The 23,327-nt window shown below is 38.6% G+C and overlaps 1 protein-coding gene across 1 annotated transcript; it reads right to left on the bottom strand.

Moving 5' to 3' along the window:
• Window positions 1-203: 203 nt before the first annotated feature.
• LOC111152728 (alcohol dehydrogenase 4-like) lies at window positions 204-19,721 on the bottom strand. Its single transcript, XM_022511321.1, has 6 exons — window positions 19,570-19,721; window positions 11,800-12,037; window positions 7,765-8,025; window positions 3,504-3,639; window positions 2,927-3,065; window positions 204-502 (listed from the first exon to the last, which is right to left on the bottom strand). Exons 1-6 carry the CDS (start codon window positions 19,719-19,721, stop codon window positions 478-480), a joined length of 951 nt encoding a protein of 316 aa, XP_022367029.1. The 3' UTR covers window positions 204-477.
• Between the last annotated feature and the right edge of the window lie 3,606 nt (window positions 19,722-23,327).

The raw sequence follows: 23,327 nt of genomic DNA, 5'->3' as shown, positions 1-23,327 counted from the left end.
TCACTCCCACCTCTGTAGAAATAGTTTTATTTATTTATTTTTCTAAAGACTTTATTTATTTATTTGACAGAGAGCGACACAGCAAGAGAGGGAGCACAAGTAGAGGGAGAAACAGGCTTCCCGCCAAGCAGGAAACTGGATGTGGGGCTCAATCCCAGAACCCCGGGATCATGACCTGAGCTGAAGGCAGACGCTTAATGACTGAGCCACCCAAGCGCCCCTGCAGAACTAGTTTTAAACAATTCTCATAATTCTGTTCATAAACACATCAGTTATCATACTTACTAAACAGGAAATATTAACATGCTTTATGGGTACAGATACTATGATGTTTATAACTATTTGATGTTAAGTAATTATATAGCTACAAATAGTTGTTTAAATTCATGGCAATCTTTGTTTCCTTATTATAGGCTACAAATCAACTGGAACCATTCAGAATCAGTCAGGTAGATTTCCAGATTGTTCCTGCTGTCTTCAGAAGGTCAGGACTATTCGAATGCTGTGAAAAATAAGACAATCGTTGGCATAATTTTTTATGGTAAATTTAACCAAAACACAAATAATTTTTGTATTTTTTTAAAGATTTTATTTATTTATTTGACAGAGATTGAGAGAGAGAGAGAGAGAGAGAGAGAGAGCACAAGCAAGGAGAATGACAGGCAGAGGGAGAGGGAGAAACAGGGAGCCCGATGCAGCCTCGATTCCAGGACCCTGGGATCATGACCTGAGCAGAAGGCAGCTGCCCAACTGACTGAGCCACCCAGATGCCTCAATTTTTGTATTTTTCTTTCAACATTTGGTTCAGTCTTTCTTTATAGACAATCTATAAAGAAAAGAAATTAATACATTATCCCTAATTTCTTTTATCTTGCCATTCATGGAATTAATAATACTTTGTACATGGTGCTATTAAGCTGGGAAAAGTTGGGGACCCTCATGTGACCCTGGGTGAGGTCTGTGCTGCACTTTGTTGCTACAGAGTAGAACATGCTCTGGTTGTAGTGGGATTTTCATCTTGGAACAGTCACTGCTTGGTGTGCTGGGATGATGCTTCTGAGAACCTAAATATTCTTACTCCTGGATAATTCCTTCAACAAGAAGCAAAGAAGGGGGTAAAGCCTCAAGGACAGAGACTTCCTTATGTTCCACCTAGCTGTGGAATCCCTGCCTTTAGCAGGTTGCCATGTGTGATGGTTTCTTCACCCAGAGACTGGAACCACATCTGTCTACCTGTGGAGGGAGAACCTCTGTGTCCTTGCCTCACCATGAGTCAGGGTCACTGCACCTTAAAAGACCAGCTGGGTGTTGCATTCCCTCTACTTCCTTGCTTCTGTACCCATATGCTAACTTCTATCCTCTGCCTTCTCCACTGTCACTTTCCCATCAGTGTGGGCAGTAATGTGGTCTTCCCAGTGAGCCAGAGGGGAAGTATGAGGCCTCATTCAGGTATCTAGCCCTCAGCCTAGCATTCTTCCATTGATTATCAGGCCTGCTTTAAGAGTATGGGAGACTTTCCCAGCTATTAATAAAGTAATTCACCATTTTCCATTTGGCTCCCACTCAGCATTCCTTGTGTGTTATATTCTGTAACATAACTCTAGGGGAAAAAGGGGATGGTGGTGGAGGAGATGAGAGTTTTATAGTCTGAGGCCCCAAACTCCAACCTAACTCCCAACATAAGGGCTGTTCCTTATGGGGCTATTGAGAATGTGCGAGATATTGCAGGATTTATACACTAAGTTATCTTATATAGCTTAAATAATGGTTCTTTTTTCTTTTTCTTTTTATTGAACTTTTTTTTTTTTTTAATAAAGATTTTACTCATTCGAGAGAGAAAGAGCATAGAGAGAGAGTGAGGGGGAGGAGCACTTTCCCCGCTGAGCAGGGAACCCAAAGTGGGACTTGATCCCAGGACTCTGGGACCATGACCTGAGCCAAAGGCAGGGGCTCAGCTGTCTGAGCCAACCTGGTGCCCCTATTGAGCTTCTTTTGGATACGTTGTAGCTAATATGTTTGCAAATTAGAGAATTCATGTCAGTAGAAATAATTTCTCAGGTTTCTTTCCCAGGAAAGAAACTGGATCCTCACGTCATGGACCTATTTTCTTCTTTTGCAACATTTTCTGCTTCAAACTCATGTCATTTAACTTTAGGTTCCCCTGACTCCCATTTTGTGATATCTTCTCTTTTCATTGCTTTTTTGGTCCTGCATCTCCTCTGTGAAACTGTTCCTGGTGTTTTCCCCTTTGTTTTTAGTTACCAAACTGTGCTTGATCATTTTAACCAAAATTAATCATCCTAAGGTCTCCTGCTCCCCAGTTGCTACAGGTCCCCCAATTGGGACATTTCTATAAATCAGTTCTCAGGGTCTGTGCCAGAGGAGCACAATATAGCTAAAACTGTAGATCAGAATGTATCTTATAGAAGACCAGGGACAAAGCAAGAGGGAGTTAGAGTTGGGGCACCCTTTAAGTTTCTTTAAATGAGCCACTCACTGCTCACATGTCCATGGTTTTTACCTGGTTCTGATTATGAAGGGCCTGGGGTGGGCATTTTTTGTTAATTGCAGAACATACTTAGGTGAAACCCAGGGCAATATTGCACCAGAGTAACCTGACCTTATACTGTGAAAACCTTTCTTTCTAGAGAGCAGCCCCAACTGAGTTAATAGTTGTTTGTGAGAAGGAAAATATGTATCAGTTTATATCCCCATTCTATGTTGGAATAGTGTATGACAGTGTATATTATGGAAATAGAGTAGGAAGCTTATCTTTTTTCCAGAGGCCACTATTTAATCTTTTAAGCACATCTAGTATGTGTGATGATGTGGAAGATGTCAGAAAAGACAAACTGGTTAGTTCTTAACATAAAATAGTCATCGTAAAGTTTTTTCAAACCACTTATTCCTCTGTTTGTTAATTTACCTTTTGCCTTGGTTCATTATGTCAAATGCCTCATTGATTTTGTCAAAAGGCAGGGTATGAGTCACCAATATATCCAGATCAATTTTCTTCTTCTTGTAGTCAGTAACCAGCTTTGGGATAGAATCGATGCATTTCCAACCTGTAATTTGGCCAAAATGCCAAGTAAAGACATGGTACTTGACAGGAGTTAGTTTAATCAGTTTGTTGAATGAATGAAATTATTAGGTTGCTTCTTTAATTTTCTACACTTGTATTTATTTAAAAGTTTTTCTTAATAAGAAATGTTAAAATTAGTTCCTATTTCTAGATAAGGAATTATCTCAGTTTGGTCAAAGTTTACCTTTTGTTCCTCTGTGTTGGTTCACTTTAATGCAAATTGAATTTCAGTGTGCAAATTGTAGTTATCCATGTATACAAAATATTTACTTTCAAATAATTCCTAGAATAACTTTTATATAGTCTCTAGATGTATTATTAGGCATTCAGTATTTAAATAATTTTCCTTTCCATTCAATAATCTTCATTATAAGAATTTGCATACCACTATGGAGAAAATTAAAAGAGGAAAGAAACTGACCACCAAAGCATGTTCCATTTATGGTATGGCCCATTATTAGCTCCACTGGAAATATCATCAGTCCTGTCATTTCAGAGTCTACTCCAATGAAAGTACATGACCCCCAACCTGCTGTTGTACTGTCCAGGGCTGCTCTCTGGAAGTCAAACGAAAAGAATTAGCTGAGTAAGTAGAAAAAGTAGAACACTAACTCTAGAGTAGGTATGTACAATACCTGAGGGAAAATTTATACAACTCTGCATATAAGACAAGATTATTTAAGCTAAGGAGGTAATGGTATTGTTGATTGATACTTAAAGCTGCACTGTTCAGTTTCAGATAGAACATTCATTAAAAATTTGAATGTCATCAAAAAAGATATTAGAAAGAAACAGAGCCTAATAATTTCTTCTATTTAATACCATAGTTGGGCTGAACCTGGAATGTAGATCATTGCATATCAAGAAAAAAAACATATGTGAAGTTAGGGAAGAACTCTAGAAGATGTATATTATAAATTCTAATCAAGTTTTCTGTGATCTGCCGTTGAGTACATACTAAAATGTGCAATTTCAGAGACATAAAAACACAATCCTTGAAGTCCTGAGGAGAGGATGAATAAGTATTTACTAGAACCTAGGAAGTGAGGTATACACTGTAAACTTAGTATATCTCAATAGAATAGATTAAAAAAAATCTATTTAAAGCAGAGAGCAAAACAGTTAAACAGAATCTGACATTGGGTGCTGCTCATAAAACATTTCATCTGTTTCCCTACATTATTTAACTCTCATAGTTAGGTGGAGTTATATCACTAACTCTGGGCCATGGGCTGTGAGCAGAAGTGATGTGTTACCTCATAGACAAAACAGGAAAGCTGGTGTGCGACCTGCCAGCTGTCCATTCTCCTGCTGTAACAACCAAGATGACCTCATGTTGAGATTGTGAAGCTGAAAATGTGAGCTTGATTAAGCCTTGATTGCTGAGTCACTGCAAGGAAGGCAGTGGTCCAGGGGAGTTGCACTGATCTTCCCATGACAGAGAAAACCATATTATGGTAACTTATTGGAAGTTTGGGGTTAATACAAAAATGCCAAGGATTGAAAATATAAAGAAATTTAAGAAATATATAAACTTGTTGATAGCCATTCCACAAGAAGCTATATGGTAAATAGATGAACATTTAAATCTTTTGAGACTAATCTTAAAGAAGAAAAGTGTGAGCTTTGTTTTATGTCCTTTGCCATAGTCCGTGCTCAACTTAATTCTGACTTGTTGGGGCAATTTTTACTTTTATAAAAGTCTCAATAGGAAGTATAGCTTTTTTCATCACCAATCACTGTATAAAAGAAGCGATTAAAAAATAGATTTTATATATTTATTTGAGAGAGAGTGAGAGTGAGAGAGCACAAGTGGGGGGAGTGGCAGAGGAGAGGGAGAAGCGGACTCCCCGCTGAGCAGGGAGCCCAATGGGGGCCTTGATGGGGGACTCAGTCCTAGGAGCCTGGGGTCATGACCTGAGCCAAAACAGATGCTTAACTGACTGAGCCACCCAGGTACCCCTAAAAGAAACAATTTGAAGTACAGTAAATTCTCCCCCTTTTCTTTGTCTGTCTTACTAGCAATGATAGATGCAGTGACCTAGAACTATTAGAATGTGTTTTGAAATTTTTATTTGAGTAAATGTTTATTGTTTTGAGAATTCATAACATTTCTAAATAGCAGCTCTTCTACCTATGCACTTTTTATATGGCAGAAGTATTTTTCTTTATGCTGTATAGAGAGATCCGTGGAGAGGGGAAAATTCATAGACTTGTTACCTGAAGCTAGCTATTTACATTGACTCCTATTTTCTGTTTTAGTTTTAAAGTGTTTTTCCTGTTTGCCTTTTTATTTTTTTTTTTTTTAAGATTTATCCATGTGAGCAAGAGAGCATGCAGTTGAGAGGGTCAGAGGGAGAGAGAATCCTGAGTGGACTGCTTGCTGAGTACAGAGCTCAATGTGGGCTCAATCCCATGACCCCAGGATCATGACCCAAGCTGAAATCAAGAGTCTGATGCCTAACTAACTAAGCCACTCAGGTGCTCCCCCTGTTTGCCTTTTCTACATTTCTGGAGCTTTGCTCAAGTGAGGAATTCATCTCCTTAATGATAACTTAGTTAAAAATGGATATTATATGCAAGTACAAGGTTTTATTTTGAAGCTTCTGATAACTTTTGATGAGAATTACTTTTACTTCTCAAAACTATAACATTGTCAGTTATTGTAACTTTCTGATTGTTCTGTTGGATTTTTTAGCCTGCTTTAGAGAATTAGTGTTTGTTGAACTCAAGTTCACACACATTACTGGAATATCCTCTACACCTGAGAAATTTAGCTTTCCTTAGTTATGGCAACTTGATGGATGGGTAGGTAGCTGAACTTTTTGTGATTAAATAAATCCATCTATTCTTATTTGGATTCTCTGGTATAATCCTGTTCCATAATTTAAATAATAATAGAACCTGCCAAGTTTTAAACCAAGTGGTTCTTGACTTGAGTGACTTGTAAAAAAATATTGGTACCTGGCCCCTAGGCTCATGAGAATATCCTGGGTAATGGTCCATGCATTGGTACTAAAAAATGTATCAAATGTAACAACTCCCCAGACATTTCTAAAGTGTAGCCAGTATTGACAATCTCTGTACTGGGAAAATAAGGTCAATAGGCTGAATTTCAGTGTTTGAAAAAAATTTGAGCTGTGGAAAGTGGAGGAGTGGATGTAACATGTTTTAAGTTGCAGATGCCAAGGATAATTTAAAAAGCAGGGTCTGAAGCATTGAACACAGTACATTAAGGAGCCCTTAATGCATGCATTTTCAGTAACAACTAATATTTATTGAGTGCTTATTACCTGCCAGGTAGTAATGTAACTTTAAGCAGTTACATTATTCCAGTGAAACCATCCTGAGAGGAGAGATGTAGGAAGGGAGCCTGATGCTTCCCGAAGCTCCTCCCCAACTCCATTCTCTTCTGGAGAACGTGTGAGTTGGATAAGAACCGAGGGGAAGAACTGTAGGGAAGCCTGCTACTAGGAGGTTAAAGTACAGAATTCTATTTTCTATAACCTCCCCAGAGGAGGGTTTTGGGAGCCTTCATTGAGTGAAGTCGTAAATAAAAGGGTATAATGCCATAGTTACTCACAGAGCTCACTCATGAAATAAGAAGAATTCATGGGCAGATAATTAGTTGATAAACTGGTCATTTCATAAAACAAAGCAAAACCCTACTTAGTGTCTTTGAGCAAATAAATAGGCATCAAGTGAACCTTCATTGGAGAGTGAGGCTGGGCAGTCTGGCAAGCTAACTTTTCCATGTGTTATCTCTGTGGTTGGCTCTTTACCCCACTTTCTAGAGTAGAATAAACAGGGCTGGCTTTGTGGGTCTCCAGCTGGTGCAGTCACTTAGGGCCCTGTGCCTAGACAGGCCTGCAAATTATGTAGGTTGTCCAGAGAGAAGAAATCTGAATGATACCGAATTGTAGTGTTTAGGAAAAAAAAAATCCACTTTTAAATTTTGCAGTGTGTGTGTGTGTGTGTTTGTATTTAATATATTGAATATATTTGAAAATTTCAGATTTATGATGTGGACCTAATTTTGTAGATTGCTAACCTTTGACCTCTCTGCTTTTAGGTGGGAGTGGAATACCTCCAGCTGTTAGGGGTGATATTGTGTCAGCCTATCTTCTTCCCTTCTCTAAATCTGCCTTTTTTGTTTTTTTCTTTCTCATTTCTCATAGGCACAATTCTCTTAAGATTTTCATTTCTAGGGACGCCTGGGTGGCTCAGTTGGTTGGGCAGCTGCCTTCAGCTCAGGTCATGATCCCGCGTCCTGGGATTGAGTCCCATGTCGGGCTCCTTGTTCTGTGGGGAGCCTGCTTCTCCCTCTGCCTCTGCCTGCCACTCTGTCTGCCTGTGCTCGCTCTCTCTCTCTCTGACAAATAAATAAATAAAATCTTTAAAAAAAAAAAAAAAAAGATTTTCATTTCTAAATTTTCTCTTTTTACTGAATTTCACGTGGAAGGATATACAGAAATATTAATAACTTACTAAGTAAATATTAATATTTATTAGTTAAATATTAGTAATAATACACACAATCTAATATTATTAATAAATATTGTCTATATAAATATATAATATAACGTAAATATAAAATAACTATTCAGTATAAACATATTGCCAATGTTTATTAATGTTAACAAATATAAATTATTATATACTATTATAAAAAATATACATACCATGGTTTCAGGTCCCCCTGCACAGTCAAGGGCAAAATCGACACCTCCACTGGTCATTTCAATGATGACCTCCTGGGTGGGTTTATCGAGCTTTCTAGGATTGAGGCAGTCAGTGGCTCCAAGGGCTTTGGCCTTCGTAAACTTCTCACTGTTGATGTCAATAGCTATGATTCTGGAAGCTCCTGCTGCTTTACAACCCATTATAGCAGAAAGACCAACTCCTCCTAGGCCAAAGACAGCACAAGTAGAACCAGGAGTGACCTGCAGGCAGGAAAATAATAAAATAACTTTTTTTTAAAAAAAAGATTTTACTTACTTGACAAAGAGAGACACAGTGAAATAGGGAACACAAGCAGGAGGAGTGGGAGAGGGAGAAGCAGGCTTCCCTCGCAGCAGGGAGACCAATGAGAGGCCGATCTCAGGACTCTGGGATTATGACCTGAGCCAGAGGCAGATGCCTAAGACTGAGCCATCAAGCTGCCCCTATACAAGGAAGTGGCCTCACCTTTTTTTCTATTTTTTTTTTTTTTTTAAGGAAGAGAGTGAGCTGGGGACAGGAACATAAAAATAAAAGACTGCCTGTCATAAAACAAGATGATAGAACTAATGGGGGAAATATGCCAATATGAAAATGGATGGGTCATTGGCTAAATATGGGCAATCATTTGAATGACATTAGAATTATCAGCTCATGAGAAGCAAACCCAAGTGAAAATAAACTGCTTGTTTCCTCTTTCCTTTAACTGTTACCAGAACACATTTTTAAAACCCACATATTTTAAAGGGTTTATTGTTTTCCTTTTTCAATAGATCATAATTAATTTATATTTTTAATAAGTCTTATTTGGTCATATTAGTGTTATAGTTGGTTTTGAATGAGCACAGATGTTTCTCTATATGTAAATTAGCTCCCATCCCAAATCATCAGTTAATTTAAATGGAATGAAATCTAGATTTCTTTGCATCACACCGAAGGGTTTTTAGAGCTGAACTGCTGACTTCTAGCTTCCTCTCTGTGGTAGTTCCATTGCTACAACACAGCACACTGTTGCCATTCCCTTTCTCTGTCCTTAGTTCATGCTGTTTCCTCTGCCTGATGCACTTCTCACCGTATTTCCTCTCTTTAAAATGTGACCTATACTTCTAGGCCTAACTTAAGTGACACTCTCCCTATGAAACTTCTCTTGATTCTTCAATCAGGAATTAGTGCCCACCTTTTTGCTTTTTTTATGTTGTATTTATAATCTGCCTTGGTTGATTGATTTTGTATTTGTGTGTTTCTTCAAAAGACTAAGTTCTTTGAAGGCTTATTATCTTCCACATTGCTATTAAGGGTATTCTGTATGTTGTGTCTTTAATAAATGTTCGTTGCATTGAATAAGGAAAGTTGCTGTGACTGAGATGTGTTATTCTGTAGAATGGTATAACAGTAAAAAAAAAAAAACTATACAGAGATATGCTTAAGTAATATTTTCTAATGATGATGGGAAACTGTTAGAATTAAATCATAAACAAAAGGGAAAGAGGAATCTGCCCACGGGGAGTAGTGATACATTCTAAATTGGAAACAAAATTGTTAATGAATGGAGTGAATGAGTGTCTCTTACTTTAATTTATGCATGATATTAGGCATGCATACACTGACTTTTGATACTCAGGGTGAAATAAAACATTTTTTACAAATACTCAGAATATTTTCTATGTACACAATGTACTATTTAATATTGTGGTATGTGTTCACCATAGTTCTAAATATATTTCTCTAGAGACTGTGTTCAAAAATTTGCCTGTGTCATTGAGAGTAGAAAGGCATTTTTCTCATTGGGGCAATGTTGTACACAGTGGTTGTACACAGCTCACAACCATATAATTAGAATACACTGTATTAATTGTGTTAAACAACTGAATGGCTGTGTGTAAAAGTGCCTTTGATTGCAGTAGGGGAAAGTGTTACATAAAGTACGCCTCTCCCCATTTGAGAATAGGACTATACATAGTGGATGATTATCTATTTATAGACAACACTGTTACAGGACACTTTCATGCTTCCAAAGATCTCTGTGACTTGTGGTTAATTTGGCAGTAAAGGATATGAGCAGATTAAAAAGAATTAGGAGTCCTGGTCATCCTGGATGCAGGTTATACAATAATTATACAAAGTTGTTTCATTACTTTTTTTCCCAGAAGTATATTAAACTTTATTAAACTCTTGCCCTTTGGCTAGAATCAGTGATATTTCTTCTCTTAATTTGTTACTATCAGATTCATTTTTCTTCTATTCCCTAAGCCTCCTATGAAGTGGTTTAAGTGTTCCTCAACAGTGAGAAGAGCAGGACGTGAAATTTACATCAACTTTGATTGGTTTTTAAAGAAAACTGTAGCTGAATCTTTAGTGTTAATATCCCTGAAGAAAGACTAGAGTAGTAGAAGGTGATAGTCTGCATGGACTCCAGGAAAGGGGGACGGGTGGCCCAAAGAGCAATAATGCTTCCAGTGCTTTCTAGAGGAGAATATGCCTTGACTTCCATGGTTACATCTGCTTTTAACTCCACTCAATTAACGATACCTTTCCTCTAGGAGCCTTCAGATTGTAGTCTGACTTCTCATACAATTTTTTAATTTTTAATATACTAATAGCCAAAAGTAGCATTCCTGTCTGCTTGAGTAATTCTCAGTGAGAAGTCTTATCTTGATATTTTGGCTATTAGATCAGCTTTTTATTTTGGTTAGGCTGAGTTTAATTGCTTGGCACTTAAACAACTCCAGGTAGCCTGATAAAAAGGAATATTTGGATTTTAAAGCTGAGGATCAAGCCTTATCAAGGTGTTTAAAGGGTCGCATAAGAGCCTGGCTTCATTCATTCATTGAAAAATTATCCAGTTCCTACTGTGTGCCAGGCATGGGGCTAGGCTCTGGAGATATCACAATGAACAAGAGAGTTCTTGCCTTCAAGGACCAAATAGTCTGATAGGAAGGAGAAATAAATGGAAAATTTCTCCAGAGTGTGTTAAGAAGGAAGATGGGGATAAACACAGATACTTTGGGGGAACTTGGCAGGGACACTCAATGCATGCCTGAGAGGTTGGAGGGTTTCTGGTAGGAAGTTAAAAAAAAAATGGAGTCAACCAGAAGAGGTGGGGGAGTTTTCCATACAGTGTTGGTGGGAACCAGGTATGGAAAGCCCAGGTGCCACAGTTACTGGAGCCCAGAGACTGAGGGTCAGCCTTGGGGAATGGTGAGCCTGCGAAGGGAGAATTAGGGAGAATCACTAGCTTGCTGACAGAAAAGTGGAATAATGAAAGGGGAATGAAATCTTCACATTTGTTGTTTAGAAATACCACTCTGGTTGCATTTTGCAGTTTGAACTCAAGGGATGAAGACTGATGTGAAAGAGGCTTCAATAAGGGGGTTGTTTGAGGCATCCAAGTGATACTGACATCTGTCCAGTTCTCATTGAACAGTTTTGTGAAAGCTTCTAGAAGCTTGTGAAAGCTTCCAGGGATGCATCTTGCCACACTCAGGGCTGCCTCCTGAGACACTCCATTGGAGCCATAAAGGGACAGGATGAGAAGCGGAGATGAACTACAAATTGGAGGGAGAGAAATCTGCAAGATCAGGGGGAAAGCAGGGGTGACTGTATGGGTGGGGTTTCTGTAGTTTCTGTTGCCTCTTGACTGGGTCTGCTGTCCCAGGATGAGCATTTATATTCAGGGGACATATTTAACCAGGCAGTGTTTAAGGCAGGGATGGTCTGTAATCTAATGTATCCGTATAGGAAAAGAGATTAACATGAACCAGGTGCCAACTCTATGCCAGCTGCTGGGCCAGATGTCTTACATAGGTAATATGATTTAATCATCTCCAAAACCATTTGTAGTAGATGTTATTGCAGAGAGTAGGAGTAGAGAGGTTAAATAATTTGCCTAACACCACAGAGGTGATCAATGACAGAGCTAGGGCTTGAAGAATAACTAGCTGTTTTATCACCCTGTCTCCTGGTAAAATCCTGTTTCATGCAACCTGGTGATGAAACACTTTTACCTTGGCAGTGTTGACTGCAGCTCCGTAGCCGGTTGAAAACCCACATCCAAACAGACAAACTCTCTCTAAATTTGCATCATCATCGATTTTAGCAAGATTTATATCTGATACTACAGTGTACTGAACAAAGGTAGGGGTCCCCATGAAATGGTAAATCGGTTTTCCTTTGCAGGTGAACCTGCTGGTTTTGTCTTGCATTAGTTCTTGATCAACAAGGGGATTTTTGACAAGGCTAAAAAATTAAAAAAAAAAAAGATATAAAAAGAGAAAGTAAATGGACCATTGACTACACTCCTGAAAAAAATGTTAGGTGTTATATTTTTGTTTTGACAATTTTATGAGATAGAAAAATAGAGAAAATGACTTGAGACTTTTCCTGTAAATATATAGTCAGAAGCAGTCCAAAGACAATAATGATAATAAACTTTTTATTGAATACTTCTTATGTGCCAGAAACTCTCTTAGGGATTTTTATGCATTAATTCTTTTTTTTTTAATTTTATTTTTTATAAACATATAATATATTTTTATCCCCAGGGGTACAGGTCTGTGAATCTCCAGGTTTACAGACTTCACAGCACTCACCATAGCACATACCCTACCCAATGTCCATAATCCCACCCCCCCAACCCCCCTCCCCCCATCAACCCTCAGTTTGTTTTGTGAGATTAAGAGTCACTTATGTTTTGTCACCCTCCCAATCCCATCTTGTTTCATTTACTCTTCTCCTACCCCCTTAACTCCCTGTGTTGCATCTCCTCTCCCTCATATCAGGGAGATCATATGATAGTTGTCTTTCTCCGATTGACTTATTTCGCTAAGCATGATACCCTCTAGTTCCATCCACGTCGTCGCAAATGGCAAGATTTCATTTCTTTTGATGGCTGCATAGTATTCCATTGTGTATATATACCACTTCTTCTTTATCCATTCGTCTGTTGAAGGACATCTAGGTTCTTTCCATAGTTTGGCTATTGTAGACATTGCTGCTATAAACATTCGGGTGCACGTGCCCCTTCGGATCACTACGTTTGTATCTTTAGGGTAAATACCCAGGAGTGCAATTGCTGGGTCATAGGGTAGTTCTATTTTTCAACATTTTGAGGAACCTCCATGCTGTTTTCCAGAGTGGTTGCACCAGCTTCCATTCCCACCAACAGTGTAGGAGGGTTCCCCTTTTTCCACATCCTCGCCAGCATCTGTCATTTCCTGACTTGTTAATTTTAGCCATTCTGACTGGTGTGAGGTGATATCTCATTGTGGTTTTGATTTGTATTTCCCTGATGCCGAGTGATGTGGAGCACTTTTTCATGTGTCTGTTGGCCATCTGGATGTCTTCTTTGCAGAAATGTCTGTTCATGTCCTCTGCCCATTTCTTGATTGGATTATTGGTTCTTTGGGTGTTGAGTTTGCTAAGTTCTTTATAGATTTTGGACACTAGCCCTTTATCTGATATGTCGTTTGCAAATATCTTCTCCCATTCTGTCAGTTGTCTTTTGGTTTTGTTAACTGTTTCCTTTGCTGTGCAAGAGCTTTTGATCTTGATAAAATCCCAATAGTTCATTTTTGCCCTTGCTTCCCTTGCCTTTGGCGATGTTCCTAGGAAGATGTTGCTGCGGCTGAGGTCGAAGAGGTTGCTGCCTGTGTTCTCCTCAAGGATTTTGATGGATTCCTTTCTCACATTGAGGTCCTTCATCCATTTTGAGTCTATTTTCGGGTGTGGTGTAAGGAAATGATCCAATTTCATTTTTCTGCATGTGGCTGTCCAATTTTTCCAACACTATTTATTGAAGAGGTTGTCTTTTTTCCATTGGACATTCTTTCCTGCTTTGTCGAAGATTAGTTGACCATAGAGTTGAGGGTCTATTTCTGGGCTCTCTATTCTGTTCCATTGATCTATGTGTCTGTTTTTGTGCCAGTACCATGCTGTCTTGATGATGACAGCTTTGTAATAGAGCTTGAAGTCTGGAATTGTGATGCCACCAACTTTGGCTTTCTTTTTCAATATTGCTTTGGCTATTCGAGGTCTTTTCTGGTTCCATATAAATTTTAGGATTATTTGTTCCATTTCTTTGAAAAAAAAATGGATTGTACTTTGATAGGAATTGCATTAAATGTGTAGATTGCTTTAGGTAGCATAGACATTTTCACAATATTTATTCTTCCAATCCAGGAGCATGGAACATTTTTCCATTTCTTTGTGTCTTCCTCAATTTCTTTCATGAGTACTTTATAGTTTTCTGTGTATAGATTCTTTGCCTGTTTGGTTAGGTTTATTCCTAGGTATCTTATAGTTTTGGGTGCAATTGTAAATGGGATGGACTCCTTAATTTCTCTTTCTTCTGTCTTGTTGTTGGTGTAGAGAAATGCAACTGATTTCTGTGCATTGATTTTATATCCTGACACTTTACTGAATTCCTGTACAAGTTCTAGCAGTTTTGGAGTGGAGTCTTTTGGGTTTTCCACATATAGTATCATATCATCTGCGAAGAGTGATAGTTTGATTTCTTCTTTGCCGATTTGGATGCCTTTCATTTCCTTTTGTTGTCTGATTGCTGAGGCTAGGACTTCTAGTACTATGTTGAATAGCAGTGGTGATAATGGACATCCCTGCCGTGTTCCTGACCTTAGCGGAAAAGCTTTCAGTTTTTCTCCATTGAGAATGATATTTGCGGTGGGTTTTTCATAGATGGCTTTGATAATATTGAAGTAAGTGCCCTCTATCCCTACACTTTGAAGAGTTTTGATCAGGAAGGGATGCTGTACTTTCACAAATGCTTTCTCAGCATCTACGGAGAGTATCATTGGTTCTTGTTCTTTCTTTTATTAATGTGCGGTATCACATTGATTGATTTGCAAATGTTGAACCAACCTTGCAGCCCTGGAATAAATCCCACTTGGTCGTGGTGAATAATCCTTTTAATGTACTGTTGAATCCTATTGGCTAGTATTTTGGCGAGAATTTTTGCATCTGTGTTCATCAAGGATATTGGTCTGTAGTTCTCTTTTTTGATGGGATCCTTGTCTGGTTTTGGGATCAAGGTGATGCTGGCCTCATAAAATGAGTGTGGAAGTTTTCCTTCCATTTCTATTTTTTGGAACAGTTTCAGGAGAATAGGAGTTAGTTCTTCTTTAAATGTTTGGTAGAATTCCCCCGGGAAGCCGTCTGGCCCTGGGCTTTTGTTTGTTTGGAGATTTTTGATGACTGTTTCAATCTCCTTACTGGTTATGGGTCTGTTCAGGCTTTCTATTTCTTCCTGGTTCAGTTGTGGTAGTTTATATGTCTCTAGGAATGCATCCATTTCTTCCAGATTGTCAAATTTGTTGGCGTAGAGTTGCTCATAGTATGTTCTTATAATTGTCTGTATTTCTTTGGTGTTAGTTGTGATCTCTCCTCTTTCATTCATGATTTTATTTATTTGGGTCCTTCTCTTTTCTTTTTGATAAGTCTGGCCAGGGGTTTATCGATCTTATTAATTCTTTCAAAGAACCAGCTCCTAGTTTCGTTGATTTGTTCTATTGTTTTTTTGGTTTCTATTTCATTGATTTCTGCTCTGATCTTTATGATTTCTCTTCTCCTGCTGGGTTTAGGGTTCCTTTCTTGTTCTTTCTCTAGCTCCTTTAGGTGTAGGGTTAGGTTGTGTACCTGAGACCTTTCTTGTTTCTTGAGAAAGGCTTGTACCGCTATATATTTTCCTCTCAGGACTGCCTTTGTTGTGTCCCACAGATTTTGAACCGTTGTGTTTTCATTATCATTTGTTTCCATGAATTTTTTCAATTCTTCTTTAATTTCCTGGTTGACCCATTCATTCTTTAGAAGGATGCTGTTTAGTCTCCATGTACTTGGGTTCTTTCCAAATTTCCTCTTGTGATTGAGTTCTAGCTTCAGAGCGTTGTGGTCTGAAAATATGCAGGGAATGATTCCCAATCTTTTGATAACGATTGAGACCTGATTTAGCACCGAGAATGTGATCTATTCTGGAGAATGTTCCATGTGCACTAGAGAAGAATGTGTATTCTGTTGCTTTGGGATGAAATGTTCTGAATATATCTGTGATTGTCCATCTGGTCCAGTGTGTCATTTAAGGCCTTTATTTCCTTGTTGATCTTTTGCTTGGATGATCTGTCCATTTCAGTGAGGGGAGTGTTAAAATCCGCTACTATTATTGTATTATTGTTGATGTGTTTCTTTGATTTTGTTATTAATTGGTTTATATAGTTGGCTGCTCCCACGTTAGGGGCATAGATATTTAAAATTGTTAGATCTGCTTGTTGGACAGTTCCTTTGAGTATGATACAGTGTCCTTCCTCATCTCTTATTATAGTCTTTGGCTTAAAATCTAATTGATCTGATATAAGGATTGCCACTCCTGCTTTCTTCTGATGTCCATTAGCATGGTCAATTCTTTTCCACCCCCTCACTTTAAATCCGGAGGTGTCTTCGGGTTTAAGATGAGTTTCTTGTAGGCAACATAAAGATGGGTTTTGTTTTTTTATCCATTCTGATACCCTGTGTCTTTTGATTGGGGCATTTAGCCCATTAACATTCAGGGTAACTATTGAGAGATATGAATTTAGTGCCATTGTATTGCCTGTAAGGTGACTGTTATTGTATATTGTCTCTGTTTCTTTCTGATCTACTACTTTTAGGGTCTCTCTTTGCTTAGAGGACCCCTTTCAATATTTCCTGTAGAGCTGGTTTTGTATTTGCAAATTCTTTCAGTTTTTGTTTGTCCTGGAAGCTTTTAATCTCTCCTCCTATTTTCAATGATAGCCTAGCTGGATATAGTATTCTTGGCTGCATGTTTTTCTCGTTTAGTGCTCTGAATATATCATGCCAGTTCTTTCTGGCCTGCCAGGTCTCTGTGGATAAGTCTGCTGCCAATCTAATATTTTTACCATTGTACGTTACAGACTTCTTTTCCCGGGCTGCTTTCAGGATCTTCTCTTTGTCACTAAGACTTGTAAATTTTACTATTAGGTGACGGGGTGTGGACCTATTCTTATTGATTTTGAGGGGGGTTCTCTGAACCTCCTGGATTTTGATGCTTGTTCCCTTTGCCATATTGGGGAAATTCTCTCCAATAATTCTCTCCAATATACCTTCTGCTCCCCTCTCTGTTTCCTCTTCTTCTGGAATCCCAATTATTCTAATGTTGTTTCGTCACTTATCTCTCGAATTCTCCCCTCGTGGTCCAGTAGCTGTTTGTCCCTCTTTTGCTCAGCTTCTTTATTCTCTGTCATTTGGTCTTCTATATCGCTAATTCTTTCTTCTGCCTCATTTATCCTAGCAGTGAGAGCCTCCATTTTTGATTGCACCTCATGAATCGCTTTTTTTATTTCAACTTGGTTAGATTTTAGTTCTTTTATTTTTATATCTCCTGAGAGGGTTTATCTAATATCTTCCATGCCTTTTTCGAGCCCGGCTAGAACCTTGAGAATCATCATTCTGAACTCTGAATCTGACATATTACCAATGTCTGTATTGATTAGGTCCCTAGCCTTTGGTACTGCCTCTTGTTCTTTTTTTTTGTGGTGAATTTTTCCACCTTGTCATTTTGTCCAGATAAGAGTATATGAAGGAGCAAGTAAAATACTAAAAGGGTGGCAACAACCCCAGGAAAATATGCTTTAACCAAATCAGAAGAGATCCCAAATCATGAGGGGGGAGAAAGGGGATAAAAAGAGGTTCAGAAAGAAAAGAAAAAAAAATGAAACAATTAAAAAAAGAAGATGTATAAAGAAAAAAATAGAAAAAAGAAAAAATATATATATATTAGATAAACTAGTTAAAAAACGTTAAAAAAGAAAAGGGTAAAAGTTAAAAAAAATTTGGCAGAAGAAGAGAAAAAAAATTGAAAAAAAAAATTAAATTAACTGCAAGGCTAAAGAATCATGAGGAGAAAGCCATGAGTTCCGTGCTTTGCTTTCTCCTCCTCTGGAGTTCCGCTACTCTCCTTGGTATTGAAACTGCACTCCTCAGTAAGTGACCTTGGTCCTGGCTGGGTTTCTTGTTAATCTTCTGGGGGAGGAGCCTGTTGTAGTGATTCTCAAGTGTCTTTGCCCCAGGCGGAATTGCACCACCCTTACCAGGGGCTGGGCTGAGTAATCCGCTCGGGTTTGCTTTGGGAGGTTTTGTTCCCTGAGCGCTTTCCATAGAGTTCCGGAGGACGGGAATGAAGATGGTGGCCTCCCGGTCTCCGGCCCAGAGGAGCCAAGAGCCCGGGGCCCCACTCCTCAGTGCGCCCTCAGAGAACAGCGCCCAGTTACTCCCGTCACCCTGGCCCCCGGCTGCGCTCCGAGCTGACCTAGCCTGCGACCGTTTCAAGGTAACCCCGAGCTGAGAGCTCACTCCTCAGCTCTGTCTCTGTAGCCGGCTTCCCCATTCTAATACCTGTAAGCTCTGCAACACTCAGACACCCCCGATCCTTCTGTGACCCTGCAGGACCTGAGGCCACGCTGACCCCGCGTGGGCTTCACCCTGGTTAAGCCTCTGGAGCGATGTCCCTCAGCGGAACAGACTTTTAAAAGTCTGATTTTGTGCTCTGTTGCTCTGCCACTTGCCGGGAGCCGGCCCCTCCCCCTGGGTTTATCTTCCCCTCTCTTTGGATTCACTTCTTTGCCAGTCCTACCTTTCAGAAAGTGGTTGATTTTCTGTTTCTAGAATTGTTGTTCTTCTTCTCTTCGATCTCCTGTTGGATTTGTAGGTGTTTGCAGTCTTTAGATAAGCTATCTAGCTGATCTCCCGCTACCTGAAGTAGTCTCAGCCTGCTACTTCTCCGCCATCTTGACTCCTCCCATTTTTGGGTGTTATTTGATCAGTCAAGGGCCTCTCCATACCTCATAGTGTCAAGAAAGAGTTACTGACCCTTTCAGCACCCATAATGTTAAAACAAGCTGAACATCTTTTAGGCCATTTTGGACTTTAGAGGCAATATATTCCGGGGCACCTGGGTGGCTCAGTGGGTTAAAGCCTCTGCCTTCAGCTCAGGTCATGATCCCAGGGTCCTGTGATCGAGCCCCACGTCGGGCTCTCTGCTCGGCAGGGAGCCTGCTTCCTCCTCTGTCTCTCTCTGTCTGCCTGCCTCTCTGTCTACTTGTGATCTCTGTCAAATAAATAAATAAAATCTTAAAAAAAATAGAGGCAATATATTCCTCATTCACAAGTTTTGTTTAAGCTAATTTACACTGTTACTTGAAAAATCAGCCCACTTTGAATAGGACCCTCCAGAGCAAAGCTCTAGAATTGTTTAAATTGTAGTATAAAAGGCATTTCCATCAATGTCCAATAAAACTCCTTTTACAGAGGTCTTAACAACCTCTTTTCTTGCCTCCTGGAGTCTCTGGTCTGCCTGTGATGGCCATAAATTATCCACCTCCCTAACCAGCCTCAAGCTGCAGGCCACACAATATACCATAATGGTTTATGTAATAATGTCTTCTGGTACAAGAGACTGCCCTCTTAAATCCCATACTGTATGCCATTAGAGTGATAACTGCTGGCCACATACTATTTTCTTTTGGGAAATTTTTAGAGGCCCTGAGTCTATGACCTTCCATACCAAATTTCCTATTAAGCCTGTGTCATGGAAGCAGTACCCTACAAGCATGGCATGACCTCTAAATCCTCCTTGCTAAAATGAAAATAGGCATTATGCAGGATGGGGCCAGATCTGGGTCCTCTGACATATGCCACCTGCAAGAGGGGGTGGTGTTCTATCCTTAGACCCTTGACACATGCCATGGTGATGGGGGAATTCATACATCTCCTGGACCCCTTGGCTACATGGGGAGCCCCTAGGAATCAACTGAATGAACAGCAAAAGGAGTTTGTTCATTTTGCAGATGGCTGTGCCACCATCACACATACGGAGCTCCAAGGAGAGTTGTTGACTTTCATTTCGTACACTGAACATCCCTGTGAAGGATGGGACTCAAAGGTCAGCACAATTGGCTGAACTTCAGTCACCAAGATTGCTTCCTCTGAGGAAAAGGACTGTGATAATTTCCTGCCTCACAGATGTGCAAAAATATAAATCAAGGCCCCATATGGATGTATACATGCTAAAGCCATAATGAAGGACTTATCCAGACATTCCCTATCACCCAGGTTTACAGACATTATTGGTAGTAACCAAATTACTGATTTCTCTTCTTATAATACACAACATTAGGCTCCTGAAGATGGCAGTCAGTAGAAATTTTACCTCTTACCAGCCTCAGACTTTCTGGACATGTAGGATTCCATAATGACTTAAGTTCAAATTCAACTAGATTAAATGAACAGAAGCCCTATGGAACTCTTACTTTAGCCTCACACCTTAACCACAATAAAAGCCAAAGATAATCACTGCAACTTGCTCTCTAGTGTCATTTTTGGTCCTGGTTGAGAGTCTGCTCTCTTCCTGCCAGAAAACCTCATTATATGAGTAATAAAATTTTTCAGTTTCTCTTTGGTGTGTGGCATCATTAGTCTCATCATTTTACCTATTAAGATATGGACAAAAATAACCAGTTACAATTTGGTTACTTTTCCATTTTTAGTCAAAATTTTAATTTTTGTATGGGTTGCTGCACACTTTGCTAGTTAATATCTGAAGGTAAGAGTGACATTTTGACATATGTATATACCTATATACCTATATTTTGGATACTAAAACGCTTTGTCGTATATATGTCATTTGCAAATATCTTTTCCCATTCTGTAGGTTGCTTTTGAGTTTTGTTGATTATTTCTTCCATTGTGCAGAGGCTTTTTATTTTGCTGTAGTCTCAATAGTTTATTTTTGCTTGTGTTTCTCTTGCCTCAGCAGACATATCTAGAAAGAAGTTGTTATGGCCCATGTCAAAGAATTATTGCCTGTGTTCTCCTCTAGGATTTTTATGGTTTCAGGTGTCACATTCAGGACTTTAATCCATTTTGAATTTGGTTTTGTGTGTTGTGTAAGAAAGTAGTCTAGTTTCATTCTTTTGCATGTTGCTGTCCTGTTTTCCAATACCATTTGTTGAAGAGACTTTTTCCGATTGGATTTTTTTCCCTTCTTTGTCAAAGATTAATTGGCCATATAATCGTGGGTTTATTTCTTGATTTTCTATTCTGTTCTGTTGATTTATGTGTCTGTTTTTGTGCCAGTACCTGTACTGTTTTGATCATTACAGCGTTGTAATGTAGCTTGAAGTCCGGAATTGTGGGGGCTACAGCTTTGCTTCTCTTTTTCAAGATTGCTTTGGCTATTTGGGGTCTTTTGTGGTTCCACAGAAATTTGAACATTGTTTGTTCTAGCTCCGTGAAAAATGCTGTTGGTATTTTGATAGGGAGTTCATTAAATATGTGGACTGCTCTGGGTAGTATAGACATTTTAACAATATTTATTCTTCCAATCCATGACCATGGGATATCTTTCCATTTTTTTTGTGTGTGCCATCTTCAGTTTCTTCTATCAGTGTTTTATAGTTTTCAGAGTTCAGATTTTTTTTGACTCTTTGGTTAAGTTTGTTCCTAGATATTTTGTTGTTTTTGGTGTAATAATAAGTGAAATTATTTTCTTTATTTCTCTTTCTCCTGCTTCATTATTAGTTTATAGGGATGCAACAGATTTCTGTACATTGATTTTGTATCCATTACTGAATTAATTTATCAGTTCTAGTAGTTATTTTTTTGTGACATCTTTAGGGTTTTTTTTATATATATAGTGTCATGTCATTTGCAAATAGTGAGAGTTTTACTTCTTCCTTACCAGTTTGGATGTCTTTTATATCTTTTTGTTGTCGACTGCTGCACCTAGGACTTCCAGTACTACATTGAATAGAAGGGGTGAGAGTGGACATCCTTGTCTTATTCCTGACCTTAGGGGAAAAGATCTCAGTTTTTTATCATTGAGTATGATGTTGGCTGTGAATTCTTCATATAAAGACTTTATTAGGGTTAGATATGTTCCCTCTAGACCTGAATTGCAGGGTGTTGTGGTTTTTTTTTGTTTTTTTTTTTCTTTTTTCTTTCTTTTTTTTTTTTTTTTGTAATGAATGGATGTACCTTGTGAAATGCTTTTTATGCATCTAGTGAAATGATCATATGGTTTTATGCTTTTTTGTATTGATGTGATATATCATGTTGATTATGTTCTGAATGTTGACCCACCCTTGCATCCCAGAAGTAAATCCCACTATACTCTCTAGCTCTATCCATGTTGTTGCAAATGGCTAGTTTCATTCTTTTTTATAAGTGAATAATGTGTATGTGTGTGTGTGTATGTGTGTGATCTTCTTTATCCATCCATCTGTTGTTAGACATTTGCCTCAGCCATCTTTCAGAGCTTTAAGACTTCTGAAGGGATAGATCTCACTTTTCGTGTCAAGGGGTATCTCATCTTCTTAAGTTCACCATTCTTGGTGAGTATATATTTGAGACAATTTGTAAAAGCCTCTTCAGTGAACAACCTTTCCTCTCTCAGAGACCTTATTTGAGATTGTGGGGTTGTCCCTTCTCTAGCTGGCTTCTCTTGATCTCACACCATGAAGAACATAGGTAAAGCTAAGCTTCAAATTAGCCATCACATTAGGTAGAATAAACCTCAGAGTAACTTCATAGTATTAGAAAAACAGTGATAGAAAAATAATGCCAAATGCCCTTCTATAAGCCCTTACTTCTGTTTTCTCCCCTTACTATATTGGGAGGTACAAAACCACATAGTTTTCCTCTGAAGTTAGGCTTGGAGGTTCCTCCAAGGTCTGCAAGAGATCCCTCCTAGGAAATGGATACTAAAGCAATGTACATACAATGCACACACACAATGTACATACACAATGCACATACACATACACACATTTACATAGAGTTCTGGTCAGCCTTTCACTCAGGAGAAAAGCTAATGGGGAAGCATATTAACCTACATAAGAAAAACATCTACCTATAATCAGCTTAGTCATTCATTCTTGAACCAGAATGCACCGCACATAAAATACATAACTAGCAGCATATATATATACACAATGGAGTATTATGCAACTATTAAGAAGAAGGAAATCTTGTCATTTACAACATGCATGAATCTAGAGGGTATTATGCTAATAAAATAAGTCAGTCACAGAAAGGCAAATGCCATATGATTTCACTCATATGTGGAGTTTAAAAAACAAAACAAATGAACAAAGAAAAAAAAGAGACAACCCAAGAAACAGACTCTTAACTATAGAGAACAAACAAACTATAGAGAACAAACTGTGGAGGTGGGTGGGTGAAATAGGTGAAGGGAATTAAGACTACACTTATCTTGATGAGCACTGAGTAATGTATAGAACTGTTGCATCACTATATTGTACACCTGAAACTAATATAATACTATATGTTAATTATACTGGAATTAAATAAATAAACATCTTTTAAAAATACATATCTAGCACTATCATCTATAAGAAACAATAATACACACACACACACACACAAAGTACAGCAAATAGAAGACTGAGTTTTTAATAACCTAATGTATGTGCTTAGAGAGGATACAGATGGTATTAATTTTTTG

This window comes from Enhydra lutris, unplaced genomic scaffold (genome assembly GCF_002288905.1).
Source record: "Enhydra lutris kenyoni isolate GAN:26980312 unplaced genomic scaffold, ASM228890v2 scaffoldscaffold3, whole genome shotgun sequence".
NCBI lineage: Eukaryota > Metazoa > Chordata > Mammalia > Carnivora > Mustelidae > Enhydra > Enhydra lutris.
The sequence above is the reverse complement of the archived record's forward strand: the minus strand, read 5'-3'. Positions and strand labels throughout refer to the sequence as shown.